Source organism: Scophthalmus maximus, chromosome 12, assembly GCF_022379125.1.
Source record: "Scophthalmus maximus strain ysfricsl-2021 chromosome 12, ASM2237912v1, whole genome shotgun sequence".
Classification (NCBI taxonomy): Eukaryota; Metazoa; Chordata; class Actinopteri; order Pleuronectiformes; family Scophthalmidae; genus Scophthalmus; species Scophthalmus maximus.
Window position 1 is genome coordinate 16,543,608 of NC_061526.1, and position 20,557 is coordinate 16,564,164.

The 20,557-nt window shown below is 45.3% G+C and overlaps 1 protein-coding gene across 1 annotated transcript in view; it reads left to right on the forward strand.

The window, feature by feature from the left end:
- The window catches only part of pdzrn4 (PDZ domain containing ring finger 4), a 32,719-nt gene extending 15,245 nt beyond the window's left edge, over positions 1 to 17,474 (forward strand). The window contains exons 2-9 of the mRNA XM_035621378.2: positions 3,080 to 3,351; positions 4,210 to 4,312; positions 8,353 to 8,451; positions 10,071 to 10,133; positions 13,685 to 13,786; positions 13,982 to 14,101; positions 14,600 to 15,661; positions 15,763 to 17,474. Coding sequence (XP_035477271.2) covers positions 3,080 to 3,351; positions 4,210 to 4,312; positions 8,353 to 8,451; positions 10,071 to 10,133; positions 13,685 to 13,786; positions 13,982 to 14,101; positions 14,600 to 15,661; positions 15,763 to 16,335 — 2,394 coding nt within the window. The 3' untranslated portion in view covers positions 16,336 to 17,474. The remainder of the gene's footprint in view (positions 1 to 3,079; positions 3,352 to 4,209; positions 4,313 to 8,352; positions 8,452 to 10,070; positions 10,134 to 13,684; positions 13,787 to 13,981; positions 14,102 to 14,599; positions 15,662 to 15,762) is intronic.
- The last annotated feature ends 3,083 nt before the right edge of the window (positions 17,475 to 20,557 follow it).

The following is a 20,557-nucleotide window of genomic DNA, read 5'->3' on the forward strand; positions in this document are numbered from 1 at the left end:
TCCTATTTGAGGTCAATGCTATTGTAGCACAAATCGGTTAGATTTTTTGGGTAACAACATGTTAGTGTTTCAGTTCCATAGATTACGCAGCAGCTATTGCTTTTTTGTAAAACACAAACATGAAAAAACAAACTAGTCTTGCTGTAAGGTACTGTAGCTGAAGTTAGCAGAGGAACACCAATATTTCCCATTCTGAGCCCAGTAGAATCTATGTAATTGAATCTGTCTACGCAACCTTATAATCACTCATTTAAAATGTACTGAATTATTAATTCAGTTTATTTTGTAGCTACATAACTTTCCCATGACATTTTCCATTAATTATGTCTAACGATATTTATATTCATAAAAGCTTTAACAAGCCAAAATGTGCCCTCAAAACCTTTCCCCTCAACAAACCGACACAACACAGGTGCCTCACAGAGTACAACAGACAAAGTGCCGATAAGAAGGAAATAACATTTTTACTAAAGGCTGTCGATCAATACTGTGCACGCACTGTGCTCACCCAAAGGCACGCACACGTGTGAGCTACAGCGTGTCCTCCCAAACTACAGCATGCACCTTTGAACCTTGACCTTTAGGAAGGAGTGTTCGCACAGACGAGAAGCTTTGTTCTAGGGCTACTGGGAACCATTTTTATTGCCGAAGGTAACCTTCAACTTGAGAGCTATATGAAGGGCTGCGCTAGATTGTTGGTTCATTACTGCGGTCCCCGTGGACCACCATGACCTCAGACTTTCAGACTGCCCTTAGTGTTCTCGTGGAGCTGTCATGGGTTCTATCAGCTGACGTAATGAGTTGATATTGTCTGCCTGGCAGCTCGGTCACAAGACTGAGTGATGAGAAAGGGAACTGGCAATAAAAATGGAATTACGGCTCGATATTGACGGAATCCGCTCACCTACAGTACACGTCATAGTGCTGAGCTCCGGCTCCTATGCATGCTTGCCCAGATACAGCTGGAAAGGAAGATCCCACGCAATGACTAAATTAAACTACAATCCCTATGGCGAAGCAGACTTTGCTAGAATAAACAATAACAGGAAATCACAAAGAAGAGGTTAAACACAGAACAAAAAAGAGAAGGACATTTCGAGCAAATGAACGGAAATTGTTAAGTTATGGACCAGTGCGTCACTAACGGTTTATTCCAGACTATGTGTTAAAAAGGATATAGAATGACTAAGAAATATGGGACATAGAGAACAGAAACGCAAAGTATTGTGATCGTGGCCCCTCCTCAATTGTCTCAGAGCTTTAAAAACTCTCATCCTTACCTATCAGCTTCTCATTATCTCCTCATTTGGAGTTTAATCATCCACAATACTTTGTAAATTTCGCGTTCAGTATACGATGTAGAAAACGTGTGACGCACCAAAAAAACACATAAAACCTGTGCTTTCTGGGCCCATTATCCCCAGTCTTTGTCGCATCTGCTGGCTATTAATCAGCCCCCAGTTAGCTCATCAACAGGCGGATTGAACAGAGGAACAACAGCAGGTAAACACCCTGGCAGGTGTACTCGCGAAAAATCCCTTCCTGCCTGCCGGAGCGTTCGCTCCGATTGGAGATTAATGCGTCCATCTGGACCTCATTACAACTTGAAAATGTTGCGGAACTTTTTCAAGGATGCACGAGCGGGACGCTTACATGTGTGCGTACGGGAGGGGCTGCAGCGTGGCGGCGACGTGACACGGCAAGAAAGGTCACAAAGGTTTGATGCAGCCGTCCATTAGCTTCCGTCGCAGCTGCAGATGGCAGCTGAGGGCGTCCACTGATGGCGCAGTCAAAGGTTTATACAACACTTTCATACAACAAACTTGTGTCATTCATCATGAATGTCAATACGTTTATCCTGTGTGTAAATCCAGCATAATGTTGACATCCAGTATCAAATACTGGGATCAGAGAAGAAGACCATAATGCAAGTGAAAGAATGCCAGTCTCCATACTTCTACCCTGATCTCCCAATATTGATGCAGAAATTGGGCATAAGCATCCACATTTTTAGGCCCTTGAATCAATTTCAGGGTATGACAGACTGAACATGAACTTGAGGCCAAACGCACAGGATCACGGAGAGGGCTTTTTAATTGGGTCAAACAAAGTGGCAAGGGGTCCCTGAGATGGAGCCAATGCGTAGGTGCATTAGCGTGTCTTCGGGTTGACAGCTGTCACTATGTCGTCCCCTATTCTCCACACAACCCTTTATCTAAACTCGCAAATGAAGAGGGTGCTGCCTGTTGAAGCTGATGTTCCCGGCGGAGCGAGGTCTACCCCCCGCTGCTCTTCCCCACTTTGCAGCTCATTTGCCTAAATCAGTCTTATTAGTGTACGTCAAATGGGCTTAATGGTTAGATCGCAATGTAAATAATGCATCTGCATTAGACAGATTTGAAAAACTTTTTTTTTTTTTGGAGCAAAACTGAATGAAATTAAATGAGCCCATTAAAACGTGCTCTTTTTTGGGGGGTGATTTTTACTCCTTCAGCGAATGGCTCACATTATGCAGCCTCCGTAAATTTGGTTGTAGCCTCAAGGTTACTGAAGCACATTTGTGAATAGCTGGTCAGCAGTTAAACTGTCTGCACGTGCAGGGAAAGTGTACTGTGTAGTTAAAAAATAAATAAAAGGGAGAATATATAATGTGGTCACTTAATCAAGATTTACTGCCAAAGGGCAGGGGGGGGGGGACAAAGCACTTAACTCATAGTTGCCTTACTGGGAGTCATTCAGCACATAACCGTGGAGATGTGTGAATGTACAGTGAAGGATTCCAGGTGTGGATGTGATACAGGTTGTTTGATAAAGGAGCATGAATGTCTGCCAGAGGGCACCATAAGTGTGCAAACACCCTACCACCGACTTGTCTCTCCTTCACAGACAATATACTGTATATTTAATCATAAGCATATCCACGAGGAAATTCAGATCTGGGGACCGAGTTTGATTAGCATCCTCCCACCGTGAAGTACAATGTCTAACAGACAAGGACCGCGCGCTTCTTGTGATTGCTTACGTTACGTCCCAGAGAAGAACTCTCAGTCAAGTGACTCTTTGCTCTCCGTGTCCTCAGGTGAACGGGCGCGATTTCTCCAAGGTCGACCACGACGATGCGGTGGTGGAGGCCATCAGACGAGACCCCATCGTTGTCCAGGTTCTCCGGCGAACCCCCGCCGCTGGCACGGCGGCCGTCGCACACAACCACAGCGGCGCGCCACAGGACGTGTGTGTCGTCGACGTCTGCACGCAGACGGACATCACCTTCGAGCACATCGTGGCACTGGCCAAGCTCCGGCCGACCACTCCGCCCGTCCCCGACATCTGTCCCTTCCTTTTGTCTGACAGGTGGGGGCCCAAAAACTGAATGACTGTAGCCATTGCACAAAATTTTAACCTTCCGTCTACCTGCTGAAAGGTAAACGGCGTGTTAATGGCACACACGGAGATGACATGGGCAGGTTGGACAATTCATTTCATGGTAGTTATTAAGCAGTTGTATCATAGTGTGGAAACCTCCAGCAGAGCTAAGTACTTTGTCCCTGGGATATCATTATGCAGAGCCAAGCTCGCATGCAATAATTGCTTCTGTGTGCTACATCCATTTCCTTTAATGGGAGCTTTTGCTGGGCGATTAAAAGTCAATGGGCTGATAGAACTGGCATTTTGGCGCTGCATCCATTCTGTGGCCATTTATAGGGCTTTGCTGGGCAGCGGATGAAATCAATTTGTCCTATAAAACTACAAATCTGCCAGTGTTGGTCAATGATTATGGCGAGGCAATTATCATGGTGACAATTTACAGAGGTCACGGCTTTTTACGGTGGGAATGGTGAAGTGTACGTCGCTCGTTCAGCCAGTTTCAGAATGTGATGAAGTATGATGAAGAAATGTGCCACATGCACATGCAAATTATCCACAGGTCTCAGGCAACTTAATTAACAACTAGAACTCCATAAATACCATATGATTGAATTTAATGTCACTCAAATATTAAGCAAATTACTATCTTTTATCAATACTGCAAGAACATGAACAGGCTATGTCAATTGACAATTCCCCTTACGTCCTGGTACATGTTGGAGGATTTAAATAATTTAGCAGAACACATTCCCTGTCTATTCATTTGGTAGTAGTAGTAGTATTAGTAGTAGTAGTAGTAATGACCATTTAATGTAACTAACTCGTCTTCTGTTTCCTCTCCAGCTGCCATTCCATCCACACCATGGAGCACGAGTTTTATGAATGTCCAGAGTACCTGTCCAACACCCCAGCAGAGGTGGAGAGGACTGAAGAGTATGAATATGAGGTACGGTCTGCCTTCATGCTTCATAGATATACTGTACTGCCCTCACACTGGGAAAGTATGAAATATTACTTGGCCTTACAGAAGTCAAATTTAAGTGTGATCTAAAATACTGGAAGCGGCCTGTAAAATACATCATGTGGCATCTGAAAAACATTATAAAAAAAAACTTTGATGACACCGCCGCCTAACACTGGTAGGTCTGGTAGGTCTGCTAGATTTATAGTGACATGCACAAATGTGTAATTTGCCAAACTGTGATGATGCTGTATCGAACTCATAGGAAGCCCAGAATTGGTAAAATACAACGCTTGTGTAATAGAAATGCTCGATGGGTTATTTTGGGGTTTTCAGTGCTATTGTAACCAGATTAAAAAGGTTTCTTTCTCTTTTGTCATTGATGCAGTGGGCTAGGAGTCTACCATTGTGCCAGTAATGCAAAAACCCATGGAGATGATCCAAGTCGAGCCCTGAAATATAAAGTCCCATAACAATACAAGAGAAATTGCCCACCGCAATAATACAAGAAAATTGGCTGCCGCTTGTCAAAGCAGCATATACTCTCTTTGGATTGTTTTGTGCAGCACTGCACACACAGTGCCTGGGTTTGAAAGGAAAGAACATTCTTCTTATAATGGCACCAAAGAAAAGGCCTCTCTGTTGATATTACCTTGTGTGCTCCCCTCACGGGCGGTTAGTTTCCCTTTCATCATGAACAGTCCTTCAGAAATATATGCGTTGAACAAAAAATCCTGGCTGTCACGTGGTGAACAGAAAAGCATTCACTGCATCAGTGTAAAAACTCACAAACACCACCGCAGATGACAGGGACGACATCAGAACAACTTTTGGCGGGAATCCACTGCGAATTTAGATTTATTAATTTTGGAAAAAGGATTTAGTCAAATGCTGTTGAGGTCATACGAAATATCGCAGAATTAATGGAATTTATTGAATCTGCCCATTGTTACATGTCTGTTGGAGGTTTGCCCAGAGGTGTCTCCATTGTAACAGATGCATCATGGGAGTCAGACAGTGGACCTCGACATCCTGCGAGGTGACAGTGACGGGTGACATTCGCCACTTCCAGTGGTCCGACCTGGTTTAATAGGCACTCCCTGGCTCAGTGAACTGCATTGTGGGTCATTAGGGTTTCCTCCGCTGCCAGCTGTGGCCCGAACTCGCAGCGTCAACTGTCGACTTACCCCCGTGCGGGTCAGGGACGGGAGTTGAGGGGGTGGGAGGGTTTGTGTGTGGTTATAGGAGTGGTATCAGAAAAAAGGTCAGCTTTACAGCAGTGAAACACACATATATACACACACACACACAAAAAAAACCCTCCCACCCCCCACCTGCCAGACACCACTTACCTCTGTCCATCCATGTGTATCTAACTGAAACATGAACGGCTTCCTTCTCGGATGAAACAGAATGGGGCATCCATTCCCCGGGAACCTTACATCTGACTGCCAGCTTTTGCTTCACTTGCTTCACCGATTGTCCACATGGACGCTCCTGCTGTCACCGTGCTCCTTCTAGTTCTGCCAAATCTACCGTCCTGTAGTAGCCGACAGTACGCGAGGAAACTGAGCACCGCGCAACCGGTTTTATCTGCTGATGCTTTTGTTTGTTTTCGGTGGGAATAGAAAGACGTTCCAATTACAGTCGCAATCCCAAAGAGTTACGAAAAATACTGTTGTGAAATGTGAGATAATGATATCCACCAAAGGATCCAATTCATTTTGGGTGTTTATATCAACTTCCCGGGCAAAGCAGTGCTGTTTAATGGCAGATTTTGAGTGAGAGCTGTGTTTGGTCACCAGGTTACGCCGTGCAGTTAATGAAGTGGCAGCAGCCTGCCAGACAGCAGCCAGTGAGCTGTTTGCCAAATTAGTCAAAATAAACATGTCTTAATTATGGATCGTCAACGAGTGCCAGAAGACGACCATTGTGATGCCAAAGACGGTACAAAAACAAAGAGTCTTTCTGAGGAGTAAGTGCCTCTTTCATTAAAGGTTCACTCCTGTGATTTAATATTGCACTTCCAAAATAATGTTCAAAATCAATGCAACAAAGACCACATTAACCACAGCTACCCAATACCCATGATGACATCATCAGTACTATTTTGGCTTGCGGCAAAATTGTGAGTGGCCATGTTCCCGTAATGTACCAGCAGACCGGTTGACGTGGACCAAAGCGGATGGGGAAAAAGAAGGGATTTGCTGAAAAAATGCTGGAAGAATTTTCATGTTCAGTCATTTCCCGACTGACTGGATCGCCATGACTGTGGCCACCAAGCAGTGACAGCTGAGAGGATGTCACCGTCTGCAATGTGGAAAAACGATGAGCCAAAGAACATCGGGCTCGCGGCCCTAACTTCTCGTGGACGAAACATGAAATAATCGTTATGGGCATATCAGACTGAAATGTTACCAGCAGATGTTTAATGTGGCTCTAAAAGACAGGATGCCTCATACAGGCAACATGTCTTTATGTCTCACATACACGCCAGTGACATGTGGTAAATGCGGTCTTTTTCAATTTAAAGCTGGTTATCATATGTCGTAAATTAAGAATTGTCACAACGCCTGTGATTGTAAGCCGCAGGAAATCGCATTAGACGTCACCGCAGTGCAATAATTTAAACTCAGCAGTGGCCCAGATTACGATCCAATCATCGCTAAACGAAGCCCTTTCTACATGTGTTCAGCAGCCACGGCTCCGGCACATCTGGAGGCCGCTCCGCACTGAGCATTACGCCGCGATGACCCAACTGCAGCAGTCCGCTGAAAACCAAGCGCGCCACCCAATGTGCGCTGACATTAAGGGCGTTAGCACCGTCTGATCCCACCGCTGGTATTTCACTGTCAGGGTTTTTTTACAAATCGGCCTGTGGAGGAGTGTGTGTCGTCGCGACTGGGCCGCTGTGCTACAGTATTATAACCTCCTAACACACACGCCAACCTTTGAAGGTCAGGGCTGTCTGCACAGGGGGTTAAATGCCACAGAAATTAATTACTTCCCCTGTCAATCTCTGCTATCGTGGTTTCCCATGACAAAATAAAGGGGGGGCTGGGTCTTAATTCTCGCCCTTAACCCCACCCCCATCCCCCCCCCCCCTTTTTTTTTTTTTAACGCCACGCTGTACGAGCCAAACCGCTCCTTTCCCAACTTCACAGCACCGAAATTAATTTGGCAGCATGGGGTTAATAAAGATTACCGCCAGAGTTATCTTCGTCTGATTACGTCAACGCACAGCAGAGGATCAAAAGGAGCCGGTTCGCAGATCGAGGAAAAATTTAGAGACATTTTCCCATCCATCACCGCGGCCATCACAGGGCTTTTATGTCATTGATGTACAGTACAGAGAACGCGCCGCGGCTACGCCAGTGTGTTTTTGAGTGGTTATATCATTATATCCACACCGCAACGCAGTGCACCTTTCCACTGCAGCCCACAAAGGCCGGGGACAGAGTCGGGATCTCTGCATCACGTACTTCACATTGTGCCGTGCTCTCCCGAGAACAACGCGTTCACTCTGCCGGGCTGAGTTGTAGCGCGGTGTCTGCTTTTGGCTCCGAGTCTCAATCTGGCCGAGGACAGAGCAGCAGAGTGTGGAGGTGAACAAGTAGACCGTGACTTGAAGGGACAATCTGGAGCTGAATGCTTCCTCAGTGGGCGTCTGCACACCCAACTGGACACCTTCGTTTTTGGTCGTCCCATTTCCGGATGGCGGCTTTGGCTAGTACGATTTCCAAATTGCAGTCATCCTGAAAGTTGCACACATTTAACTTTTATATTAACAACATTTCTATAGTAAAAAAATCACTGTGTAATGAGAAAAAACTGTTGTTCACATCAGTAGAACAATATCATAGAGGGTAACAATCCAGTCGGACCCGGTTTAGAGAAATTAAAATGATATGGTTTTGGAATCCATCCAATCCACTTGAGGGAGAATATTGGCTCATAACGGGCATAACATTACGGGTTTAAAAGAAGATTGTTGATTTGTTTGTGTGTGTGTGTGTGTGTCGTAGGAGGTGGAGCTGTGTCGGCAGAACAGCCTGGAGAAGCTCGGCCTGACGCTGTGCTACAGGACGGACGACGAGGAGGACACCAGCATCTACGTCAGCCAGGTAGGCTCACGGAGAAAGGCTAAACCTTGTGAGAACATTTCTGTGCTTCCCTTTTAAGGGATCGATGGCGACTGGTTCCCTTCGACACACGTACGCGAAAAAATGTCACTGCCTCGAAAAGACCGGAAGAAAAAAAACAAGGTCCACAATGATAGATGCTAGAAATCACGGGCCCAAAAATCTGTTTCCGTTGGAGCAGGAAGCTATCAAATGATGGCATGAGATCCCATTTGAATTTCCCCTCTTTACATAGCGAAGCAGAGATGAAGTCGAACTAAATTAGAGAGGAAGGAGCGAAGAAAAGCTGATTGCCAGTCAAATATCAAGTGAGAATGAGCCACAAAGTCGGGTTTGGAATGTGATTCCCATCCTGCCGTTCTCATACCGCTTGTTTTAATTGAAGGCTTTTGATTGGCTCTGAGCGACAGCCATCTCTTACCCCTCCACATGACACATCGCCCCCCCGCCTCTGAATACCACACAAAACAAAGAGGGAACATAAGGCAGAGAGATTACTTTTGAAATTCAAAAGGATTTGTGGCTTGGGGGGAAACCAACAACTTCCTCTTGCTAAATGAAGACACAAATTATGGCACACACTTTGAGACAAACCTGAATGAGCGGTGGAATTACGAGGGCTTCAAGCTCTGCAAACTGAATTGGGAAAAAGGCTGAGTCTGAGTGCATTTTCAATCCCACTGCAGACACAAAGGCAAGGGTGTGAAACGCGAGAGCTGCTATGAGGATTAGAAAGCAGCCATGCGGATTTAAATGGCAGGATTACAAAGAGCTGCATTATATTTGTCTCCTTTCAGTCTTTATTTCAAAACAAAAAAAAAATCACTTGTATATCCAGTAAATCTGCAGCTATTCCTCTGGGTTTTTTTACCTGCTGTTTCTCGAACCACACAGACACTCAAACCCCACCAGCACCTTCTGAGCCCCCCACAGACAGTGAAGACAGTCTCCCGCCGACAGAACGTGTCTATTTTTGTTTGCCCTCTGAAAGGATCAAAATGCTAATTTGCCTCATTAAAATGTATGTATCCATAGTATTCATAACTTTGGGAAGTGTGTGATTTGATTTTTTTTCTTTTTCTCTCTTTCTTCATTGCCACTAAGGTTCAATGTAAGAGTAACAAAGTTCATCAAGTGATTGTTGAGGGTGTGTCGTGTTGTCGCGGCTCATATGCATACCCACCGGGGCGCGTTTTCAAAACACACGAGGTGATGATTCATTCAACTGGAGCGGAGTCGCGTCTGCGCCGTGAACACTTCTGACATTTTTATGATTTTTGTTGTTCTCCTTTATTGCCTCTCTTTGTTTTTCTTCACCCGCACCTCCTATATGACAGCCATTCTCTTTCTGCATAATGTCAGGATCTTACACGTTGCCTCAGTCAGTCACCAGCCAGTAAACCTGGGATAAACGAGAAGCGCTGGAACCTGTATCATATGAAAAAATTACAAGGATGGCAACGAGAAAAAGAATCATTTCCTCTTTGTGGAAAAAAATGGGAGCAGTGGCGAGAGAGCCGCGGTGTTTTTTCGGAGAGGACGGAGCAACCTGTACACGATGACCATGCTGCCAGCATTGATTTCCATGTTCTTTTGTGCAGGTGGAGCCAAACAGTATAGCGGCGAGAGACGGGCGCATCAAGGAAGGAGACCGTATTTTACAGGTGTGTAGTTTCATCTCAGCACCCAAATTTCATTCACACCGGGTTGTATTATGAACTCACATGGATTCTTACACGCGTTCCCTTCCCTCCTGTTCACATCGCTTGCGAGGTTTGTCATTTTTGTTTCAGCCTTGCATTTACCCCAAAAAATGAATCCTGTGTATTTTTCTGTGTGGAACAAAATGCCCATGTAGATCGTCCAATTCGCTTGAAAGAGAACAGCCAAGTTGTTTGCATCTCCAGGCCAGGCAAGCATACAGAATGTTTATTCAATCACAAGTTCTCTGTCACCGTTTCACCAGGCACGACATCATCTCCAGCACTGCTCTCTGTCTCAGTCATGCTCTGTCTCATTATGCAAAATCTACGGTGGCCCTGTAGTGCAAACCACAACAGCAACTCACACAACACGGCAGCAACTCACACAACATGACAGCAACTCACAAAACACGACAGCAACTCACACAACACGGCAGCAACTCACACAACACGACAGCAACTCACAAAACACGGCAGCAACTCACACAACACGGCAGCAACTCACACAACACAGCAGCAACTCACACAACACGACAGCAACTCACACAACACGACAGCAAATCACACAACACGACAATGTAGCGATTTGCTGTGTGTTGTGTGAGTCGCTGTCGTGTTTTGTCATTTGCTGTCGTGTTGTGGCGATTTGCTTTCGTGTTGTGATTTGCTGTCGCTGTTGTGTGATTTGCTGTTGTGTTGTGTGATTTGCTGTCGTGTTGTGATTTTCTGTCGTGTTGTGTGAGTTGCTGCCGTGTTGTGTGAGTTGCTGTCGTGTTGTGTGATTTTCTGTCGTGTTTTGTGAGTTGCTGTTGTGTTTTGTGAGTTGCTGTCGTGTTGTGTGATTTGCTTTCGTGTTGTGTGAGTTGCCTTCGTGTTTTGTGATTTGCTGTCGTGTTGTGTTATTTGCTGTCGTGTTTTGTGATTTGCTGTCGTGTTGTGTGATTTGCTGTCGTGTTGTGTTATTTGCTGTCGTGTTTTGTGATTTGCTGTCGTGTTGTGTGATTTGCTGTCGTGTTGTGTTATTTGCTGTCGTGTTTTGTGATTTGCTGTCGTGTTGTGTTATTTGCTGTCGTGTTTTGTGATTTGCTGTCGTGTTGTGTGATTTGCTGTCCTGTTGTGTGATTTGCTGTCGTGTTTTGTGAGTTGCTGTTGTGTTTTGTGAGTTGCCGTCGTGTTGTGTGATTTGCTGTCGTGTTGTGTGAGTTGCCTTCGTGTTGTGTGATTTGCTGTCGTGTTTTGTGATTTGCTGTCGTGTTGTGTGATTGGCTGTTGTGTTTTGTGATTTGCTGTCGTGTTTTGTGATTTGCTGTCGTGTTTTGTGATTTGCTGTTGTGTTGTGTGATTTGCTGTCGTGTTGTGTGATTTGCTGTCGTGTTTTGTGAGTTGCTGTCGTGTTGTTTGATTTGCTGTCGTGTTTTGTGAGTTGCTGTCGTGTTGTGTGATTTGCTGTCGTGTTGTGTGATTTGCTGTCGTGTTGTGTGATTTGCTGTCGTGTTGCATGAGTTGCTGCCGTGTTGTGTGAGTTGCTGCCGTGTTGTGTTGTGGTGAATTGCTGTTGCGGTTTGCACTTCAGGGCCACTGTAAAAAAACAAAAACTCTGGGGTCAGACTGTAGATATAGCTAGCTCTCTTTCTTACCTTCTTTTGGATGCTTTAGCTGTAACACTGTTGACAGTACAGATCAGAAAACTGGCTTCAAATGTAGGGCTATGGGGGAGGTGGGGTGACACCGACAGATACCACTACCGTCAAACGTACGCTTTCTGCAACATGAAGTTATTTTTTTTAACATCCGGTTGTATCTTTAGCCAGTCTAGCACAACACGGTATCAGTGGTTTCCCATGAGAACACAGGACTAACAAAGTAGAAACATTTGCACGCTTGCCGACGCGTACGTGCCACCAGGTGTGTGCAACCAAGGTGAACAGGCCTTCATTAAAACTTAATGAGGGACTGTCTGTTGGGCTTGTGTATCCTCTACACAGATGCCCACGCCAAAAGAAGCGTCACCTTCATGAGAGTAGTTTCATTCGTGTCATCGCTTCACTTCTTTTCCACACCATGTTCATTCAAGTGTTTGCAATTTATTTTTCCTTTTTTTTTTTTTTTTTTTTTACATCTAAATGTGTTTATATGCACACGTGTACTCGCATATGTGGAAACGTGTCAATACATTCCTGCGGACACCCGCGTAATCCTGCCCTCACTTTGGTCAGCGTGTTAATTGACAACACCCTGCGCCCTCTTGCTGCCTTCCTCCCAGGCTGTGGCTGGTTGACTGAACGTCTATTTAAGCCTCCAGAGCCACACAGGCTGTAAGTTGTGTTTGCAGCATCAGACTCAGAAGAGTCTGGCAGTTCTTTGTTGCCACACGGGCCTTTTTTTCCCCTTTCTTCTCCCTTCATGATGGGACCAATGTAGTACTGAGTTTGTGCAGGACTGTTTTTATGGTTTTCTTTGGCATAAATGATTGTAAGCTGTATATCTTTTGGAGTCTTTATTGGACTCATAAAGACTAAGTCTGTGGACCAAGCAACAAAATCTGCAGATTGATCTCCAGTTTGAACATGTCTCCTCCATATTTCGTCACTGTTTTCGTCGGGCTCATGTATCAAATCAAAAACATAGGCAATGAGCACTTACCGGAAACTTTGATAGTATCAATTGACCGCAAATGTCGCCATCGAAATATCTACCAGCGCGTTGGCTCGCTTAAAATGAATGTTTTGCTTTCTTTTGTGTGCTCTGTTTCACGCGACATGGAAATGTTGCCATGTCTTCCTTCCTTGGCTGCCATTTTTACAACTTACAAAACACAGGAAGGAGAGGGACCACCACTCTCCTTCCTTAGCAGGCGAGATGGTGACGGGGAAGGATCATCCAAGTAATCGTAGTGCACTGCGTGTTTCCATAATTTACAGATTGAATGCATGCATGCAAGTATAAGTATAGAAGAACATGGATTGAGACGGCGTAAGAGTACCTCCGTTCCCTCACTGAAGTGTCCCTGTTTTCCAGTAGTGTGAGTGATTGTAGGGAGCGGGGCCCCCTGTACTCCTGGCCCTATTATCTTCATCTGACAGCCCCATTACTCTAGTGAGGAAAAGATGAACGCCACCTGTCAAACAACAGTTAATTGTCTGTCTGGATGTGTAGTGAGAGCGGACTGGCGTGGGGTCGAGCTACAGTATACGCACACGCAATTGACTCCCCTTACCACGCATGCAAGCTATACCCATTCCTTTTCCTACAGATGCGTGAAGTTGGAGGAGGTAATGGGTAAAAAGAAGGAAAGAGAGAGTAGAGCAACAAAGAAACTAATGGAGGGGAAGAAAGAAAAAGGAGCCTGACATAAATAGGAAAATGGTTAGGTTTATTACACTCCTCTTTTCCTTCTTGTCAGTTACATGGATGATAAAATTACAAACTGCCTTGTCTCTGGTATGTAGTCACGACTTTCTGCAAGTTCTCTTTTCTTAACACGAGCATCTATATGTGCCTTTGATGTGCAGATAAATGGCTGTGAGGTGCAAGACAGAGAGAAAGCCGTTGCTCTGTTGTCAAGTGAAGAGGCAAGGAGCATCATTCTACTGGTGACAAGACCAGAAATCCAGGTGAACACACACCCACACCTACACAGGCTCCCTGCCCTCTCTTGACAACCTATGTCATGTCAAATAACAACAGCTGCCTGCCAAGTGCTTGTTCCACTGCCTCCAACTGTCAGTGTGATTGTTAGGAATTTCCTGCACACACAAACATTCTTATACAGAGAGAGACAGCTTTCTGACAAGATGTTGTGATTTCAGCTGGAGGAGGAGGTATGGCTGGATGACGAGCAGCAGGAGCTGGTGGAAGAGCTGAAGATGGAGATCCTGGAGGAGCGGAGGAGGAAGCTGAAGGAACACAACTTTGACAGAAGGGATGAGGTGAATGTGTGAACTAAGAAATAAATGAGCTGAAATTTTCAAAAACAAAAAGGCACAAAGATATCCAGGAAAGTTGAGATGGGAAGGCAGGTGAAATGGTGGAAGGACTGAGAGACTAACACTCCCAACATTTTCATAAGAATGTTAATATTGGACAGTTCTGCAAAACCCAGGATTATATTCAATGACAGTGCTTCAGATGTTTTGTACAATTTCTGTATATGGCAACTATGGTATGGTTAAGGTTATGAAAAGATAATGGCACTAATCAAAAGTTTTTCCACATTACACATTATATCTGACATATACAGCTTAGCTGCTTCCTCTCATGTAGTCCTATTGGACGGGAATTGTTCAACATGAATTTGTGGAATTGGCTGATCTTTATCACTTCCACAATGCACCAAACCAGTGTAACCAAATCATGGACTGCAACAAACCTCAGAAGTGCTTGCAAGTGAATTAAACTGGTTGTTTTATCTTTCTTTACACAACCAGCTTCAAGCTGAGGAAGAGATGACAACAGACACAGCTACCTGTTCCTCCAATAACCAAGACAGTGGCTTTGGTCACAGCACAGACAGTCCGGAGCACCAACCCCTGCTGGCCAGACTTCACAGGAGGAGCCCGGCCCATTGCCTGAGGGAGCGATGGCGGGCAGAGCATCCACACACAACAAGTGGGACTGTAGTGCCACCGGACACCAAGAGTCAAAAGACAATGTCTAAAGGCCAAGGCCGTGAAGGAGTACTTAGTATACGCAATAGTGGAGGTGGGGTCCTAGGTTTAGAGAATCGCTTCCAGCAACTTCTGGAGCTCAAGTGTCAAATCCGGAATGGAGGCGAGTGCGGAGTGTACTCCATTCGACACAGTATAGAGTGTAGCCTCACTGAGCAGACAGTAGGGGATGCAGATGTTGTGGATAGTGACGGAGGAGAGGGAGGGGTGGAGCATGAGTTGAGGATGCTAAACGAGGAACTGCGTAGCATTGAGCTAGAGTGCCAGAGCATCATGCAGGCACACCAGCTCCGCAACACCCACCTTGACCCTTCACAGCCCACACCCTGCTCACCAGGACAGAGCCCCAAAGAAAGACACAAGCGGCACGGCAGGCTGGCTGACATCCACGAACACCCAGAGAGGTCAGACAGCGACAAGATTAGGGAGAAGGACAGTTCCAGTGCCTACAACACAGCCGAGAGTGCACGGTCAACACCGCTAGGTATGGAGAGATCTCCTGACCACTCTCTACAGAGACACATCAGTATCACCAACCAGAAAAACCTCAGAAAGGCCTCTTCCGCACCCTCCAGCCCGATCCCTATCCCTAAGCCCCACGGTACACCCATCCGTAGCAGACCAGCAGACCCGGGCCCCATTATCAGCAGCAGCCCAGACCAGAGCAACCCCTCCAGGTCGGAGTCAGACCCTGCCATGCCTGCAGATGATGAGAGGTGTGAGAAGAAAGGGAGAACCAGAGAATCTAGAAGAGGGCTTCCCTATGGGTATTCATATCAAACAACCCCTTATCAAGGCCAAGGAGGATCCAGGCAACTTCAGGTTTGTAACATGAGTAAGGGAGGTTTCAACCTAACATTGATTTGCCCTTGGGTAAGGCTCTTCTGATGACAGTTCTTCTGACAGTGTTCTCTGTGTTGCAGAGTTACATGCAGCTGCTACAACAGCACTCATCCCTGGAGTATTCCCAGAGCCAGCTGAGTCTGCTCAGCGTCTGTAGAGATCCCGTGCATCGGAACGGACGCCCCGGGGAACCCCGTCTGGAGTGGAAGGTCAAAGTGCGCGCTGACGGCACACGCTATGTGGCCCGGAGGCCTGCCCGTGATCGCATCCTGAGGGAGCGGGCACTAAGGATCCGAGAGGAGCGGAGCGGAGGCATGACCACAGATGATGACGCCATGAGCGAGATGAAGATGGGTCGCTACTGGAGCAAAGAGGAAAGGAAGCAGCACTTGGCACGGGCCAGGGAGCAGAGGAAGAGGAGGGAGTTTATGCAAAAGAGCCGTCTAGAGTGTCTAAGGGAGGGACCAGCCAGCGGAGCTGAGGGCAGGAAAGAGATCAATATCTTAGAGCTCAGTCACAAAAAGATGATGAAGAAACGAAACAAAAAGATCCTTGACAACTGGATGACCATCCAGGAGTTGATGAGCCATGGGGCCAGAATCCCTGAGGGCTCAAAAGTACACAATGCCTTCCTGTCTGTCACGACTGTCTAATGGACACAAACAGTCCTGCATATTAAACACTGTACACTTTAATATCAGGTAGCCTGCATTTCGGGAACTACCTGCATCTTTTTTTTAAAGTGTCAGTTTGTGGAATTTAATATGTAACTGCTGAAGACTTCTGTAGCATTCCTGGAGCAACTATGTATCTATCACCATAAAATGTTTGAACTGTGATCCGTCATTACAGGACATCAGCCATTCAAACAAGACTTAACAGTTTTATACACTGGCTTTTTGATAATGCTCTGGCTTCTGATAGCACATGAGTTTCGTAGCATGTTGGTTCGAACTGATTCACACAGAAAAAGGAACCAACACACTTCATGTATTCTATGTACTGTGTCCTCATACTCTCCATTCTTGTGTTTCATTACATATGAAGCAACTTCACTTGCCTCGTTCAAGGTGGCGTTTTTTTACAATGGGGAAATTACAATATTTTTCACACTTTTTGTAAGGACATTTTTACACGGAATGTCAATGAACTGTATGCATTTTATTGTCATTTCTTGTTTTTGTCTGTGTCTCCATACCGTCATGTTGACACTATTTGATTGTACTGTGGCTCACATTGTTCGCCAGTCCAACACAAAGAAATGAACTTCTGAAATCTCTGGAGGACAACACCTCTTCATCTTAAAACAATCCCTTCATTGTAAGGATAATGTCACCTGGGTCTGCGATGTCTAAAAAAAAGTCAGAGCACTCAATTTAAGCACTGAAAATATCAATATGCCATCTCAAAGGCTTACATTAGTCATGGGTTGACAGGACTTTATTAAACAGTTTACCTCAAATGACTTTGAATACTTGGGTAACTGAATCACTGATGTAAGGAGCCCTTGAGTCAACCCTCAGCCCTTAATATGTTTGCGAATTATGTTAAAAATGTTAAATATATTCATATTTATATTGTTTACTCTTATTTTTATTTATTGTAAATTAATTTTTCTGGTCTATCAGATAAATGTTTCACATTAGACCTGAAAAGCCAACACTTTTCAAGGCGCTGTCGAGGAAATGTATCGTATTGCAGCCTTTCAACCCGAACCTGCTGCTTTTCCACTGTAAAGTTCATTGAAAGGCCTTGACTTCAGTATTTGTTGATGGTGAAATTTGTAATAAAATGGCAATGAAAAGAAAGATGCATCTTTTAGTCAGTAACACACATTTTTGTCTTCAGTCATGAATATGTTTACCTCCAGGTGACAGACTGTCCATCCTTTCCCTTCTCTCCTGTGCACTCCTCTCCTCTGCTTCTCTCACGTCTTATTTTATTTTCTGAAGAAGCTCATCCTCTCCCTCTTTGTCTTTCTTTTTCCCTGCTACTGGCTGGCTTTTCCTCCTCCTCCAGCTCCTTGTGGTCATCCACCACTGCAGTTTGGCCCCGGTGTGTCCTCAGGGATGGAGGCAATTAGGACTGGGAGGCTGGTGGAAGGACTCTGTCCTGACACCTCGTCTACGAGGACAAACCGCAGCCAAGTTGCAGGAGTGGGTCTCCTGACCCTGGACACTTGCACCCCTGAGGCAGAGTGAAATGAATATTGTCCGGCAACAACAATAGCAGCAGAACAAATATGCTTTCAATTTAAATACTTTGTATACTGGATATATTTTCAAATTGTTCACTCATTTTTGGTCTGCAGGAGAGTCGCCACCCCCAGCAGGCCCATTTTCTCCAGTGTTGTCCTCGCCACAGAAAGAAAAACAGTCAGTCATGTTAACATAGAAAGATTGGAAAAGGTGACACAGCAGGACAGACACAGAATCCCCTTGAAATCATTCACTTGAAAGCCCCATTTTGACTAAGTACATTTTTACATTCAATAGGGATCCTCAATGTGCATTGGGCCTCTCCGTCCGCTGTGGACTCGCTGTGTCTGTTGTCCTCCGCTCTGCTTAGTGTCGAACACGCAGACGTCCAGAGTTTTCAGTGATTCAGTTTGAACGTGGCCGAGTCAGCAGAGGGAGATGCTTTCGTCTCGGCGTCTCTGTTACACCATACATTATGCATGTTGGGGCCAGTGGTTGACACGTTGGAATTTGACACGTACAAGAGCGACGCTCGCACCTCCCTGTTCTGAAATAGGAAGGTAGTCTTCATGCGGAAAATGTATTGTTTCCGGCAGAGAACAACACATTTGATCCCGCGTGTGAGTGTGTATCAGGCAAGGACTACATGGGAGGAAGGAGCTAAGCTGTATATGTCAGATACTATGTGTAATGTGGACAAATTTGTGTGATTAGTGCCGTTACTGATCAATAGGGTGCAATCTGCAACAGCTACAGAAGATTACTGTTGATTGAGCACATTGGAAAATTAAATGGAAACTGCAATGATGGCCGCACACGGAAAACTGCCGCACCTGCCTCTGGGGCCGCACCGCACCACACTTCCTGATCTCCATATTCCCACTCACAGGAAGTCATAAAGCATTTTGATGTTGTGTGGCTTGATAGCACACACAGTAATTTACCCTGTCGCTACAGTTTACAGTATTCATGTATTCACACAGGGATGACTGACTGACAGTGTGTGTGTGTGTGTGGTGGGGGGTTGGATACGGGTGCAGGGAGGGTACGTGTGTGGTGGGGGGGGGTGCATGTCCATTTAGCGATAGGAAGCATCAAAGCTTAACTACACTCAAGGCGCTGAGGAGATGGCGGTGAAGTCTCCTCATCCCCTGTCAATCTGCCGTGTCTGTCCACAGCCCACTGAACTGAGGAATTAATGAGACATCAGACCGACATCCCCATCGCCGGGGCCCTTTATGCATAATATTAAATCAGGTAAGCTCTGCACCCACTTTTCTCAAAGCTACCGCCTCCCTGCATAATATCCGAACAGTTCTATCTGCCACTTATGGCACAGGAACCGTGGGGAATAATTTGTTGCAGCCGGTCTAGTATTATTAATGATTAATCCCAATGTGCACAGATAAGATAATTGAATGTATTTTAAATGTTGATCTGTTATACGCCAGTTGTATCGTGTGGCAGCAGGCTCAGATTAACCAATGCACGGATGAATCACAATGGGTAGGACCAAAATACGTACGTAGCTTAGTGCTATAAGGTGTCAAGGAATACGTTGCTGTCAAGCAGGCATTCAAGACATAATAAAAACAGAGAATACTGTAGCAACATAACAGTACAGAATATGAAATAAGCTTGTTTAAAGGAGCATTGCCTTGACTTGAATGTTTCATACCCATAACATGGATGCAAAAAAATACACCAAAAAAAAGTTAAATACTTTTAATTTTCTTAGTTTTAGTTTTAGATGCAGACGCATGGCATGACGTATCAAATGCTGTACTGACACATGCTGGATGGACACACAAACTGCTGCCGATTGCCCGGAATGTGCCATCTTGCTAAGGGTTACGTACAGTGACCACCAGGTGAGACTCTCTGTATCATACGTTAGATGCTACCGGCAGCATCCCATCAGCCTGGCTTGAAGAAAAAAAACACTGGCAACGGGGGTGAAACCTATAGCCTCGCGCTGTCTGAAGGAAACACAATTTGCCTAACAGCATCTCTTAATCTCACCAATTAACACACAGGCAAAAGACTGTAGTGTCAACATTGTTTTGGCATTTTTTGCTAAACCAACATGCCTGCAGCATATTGCTTTGTATTTGATAGACGGATAGGAAAGTGGGACCAGTCTTCTCAGCTACCCTAAGCTAAAAAAGGGAGTTATGTTTACCAAAATGTAAAACTGATAGATGTCATTTTTAGACCTTTGAAATAGTAATCATGTCAAGAGCACTTAGATCCGAACTAACCGATTGAAAAATATTGAAGAAGCAATTAGAAATACTGGTTAGAAAAAACGTACGAAAACAACAAAGTTCAATCCAGGTAACATTTCCTTACAAAAACAATTCTTGAACACACGCAGTGCCAGGACATCTGGGGGGGGGGGGGGCTGTTTATTCCCTGAAAAATCTGGATCCATCCACACAGCAAGATGTGCCCCAGACACATTAAACACAAACACACTGTATGTATTCGACATATTCTGATTCCTTTCCCAACCCTTCTCCACATCTATTCACGTCTGTCTCATTCAAGCTCCAACAGCTGATGTTGATGCAGAGCAGGAGTCGGTGCTGCGATGATGAAAAAGCCACGGTATCCCGAAGGCTCTCTTTAATCTAACGGCGCCTTTGAAGCGGCAGCAAGTGAGCGGCACTAGAAC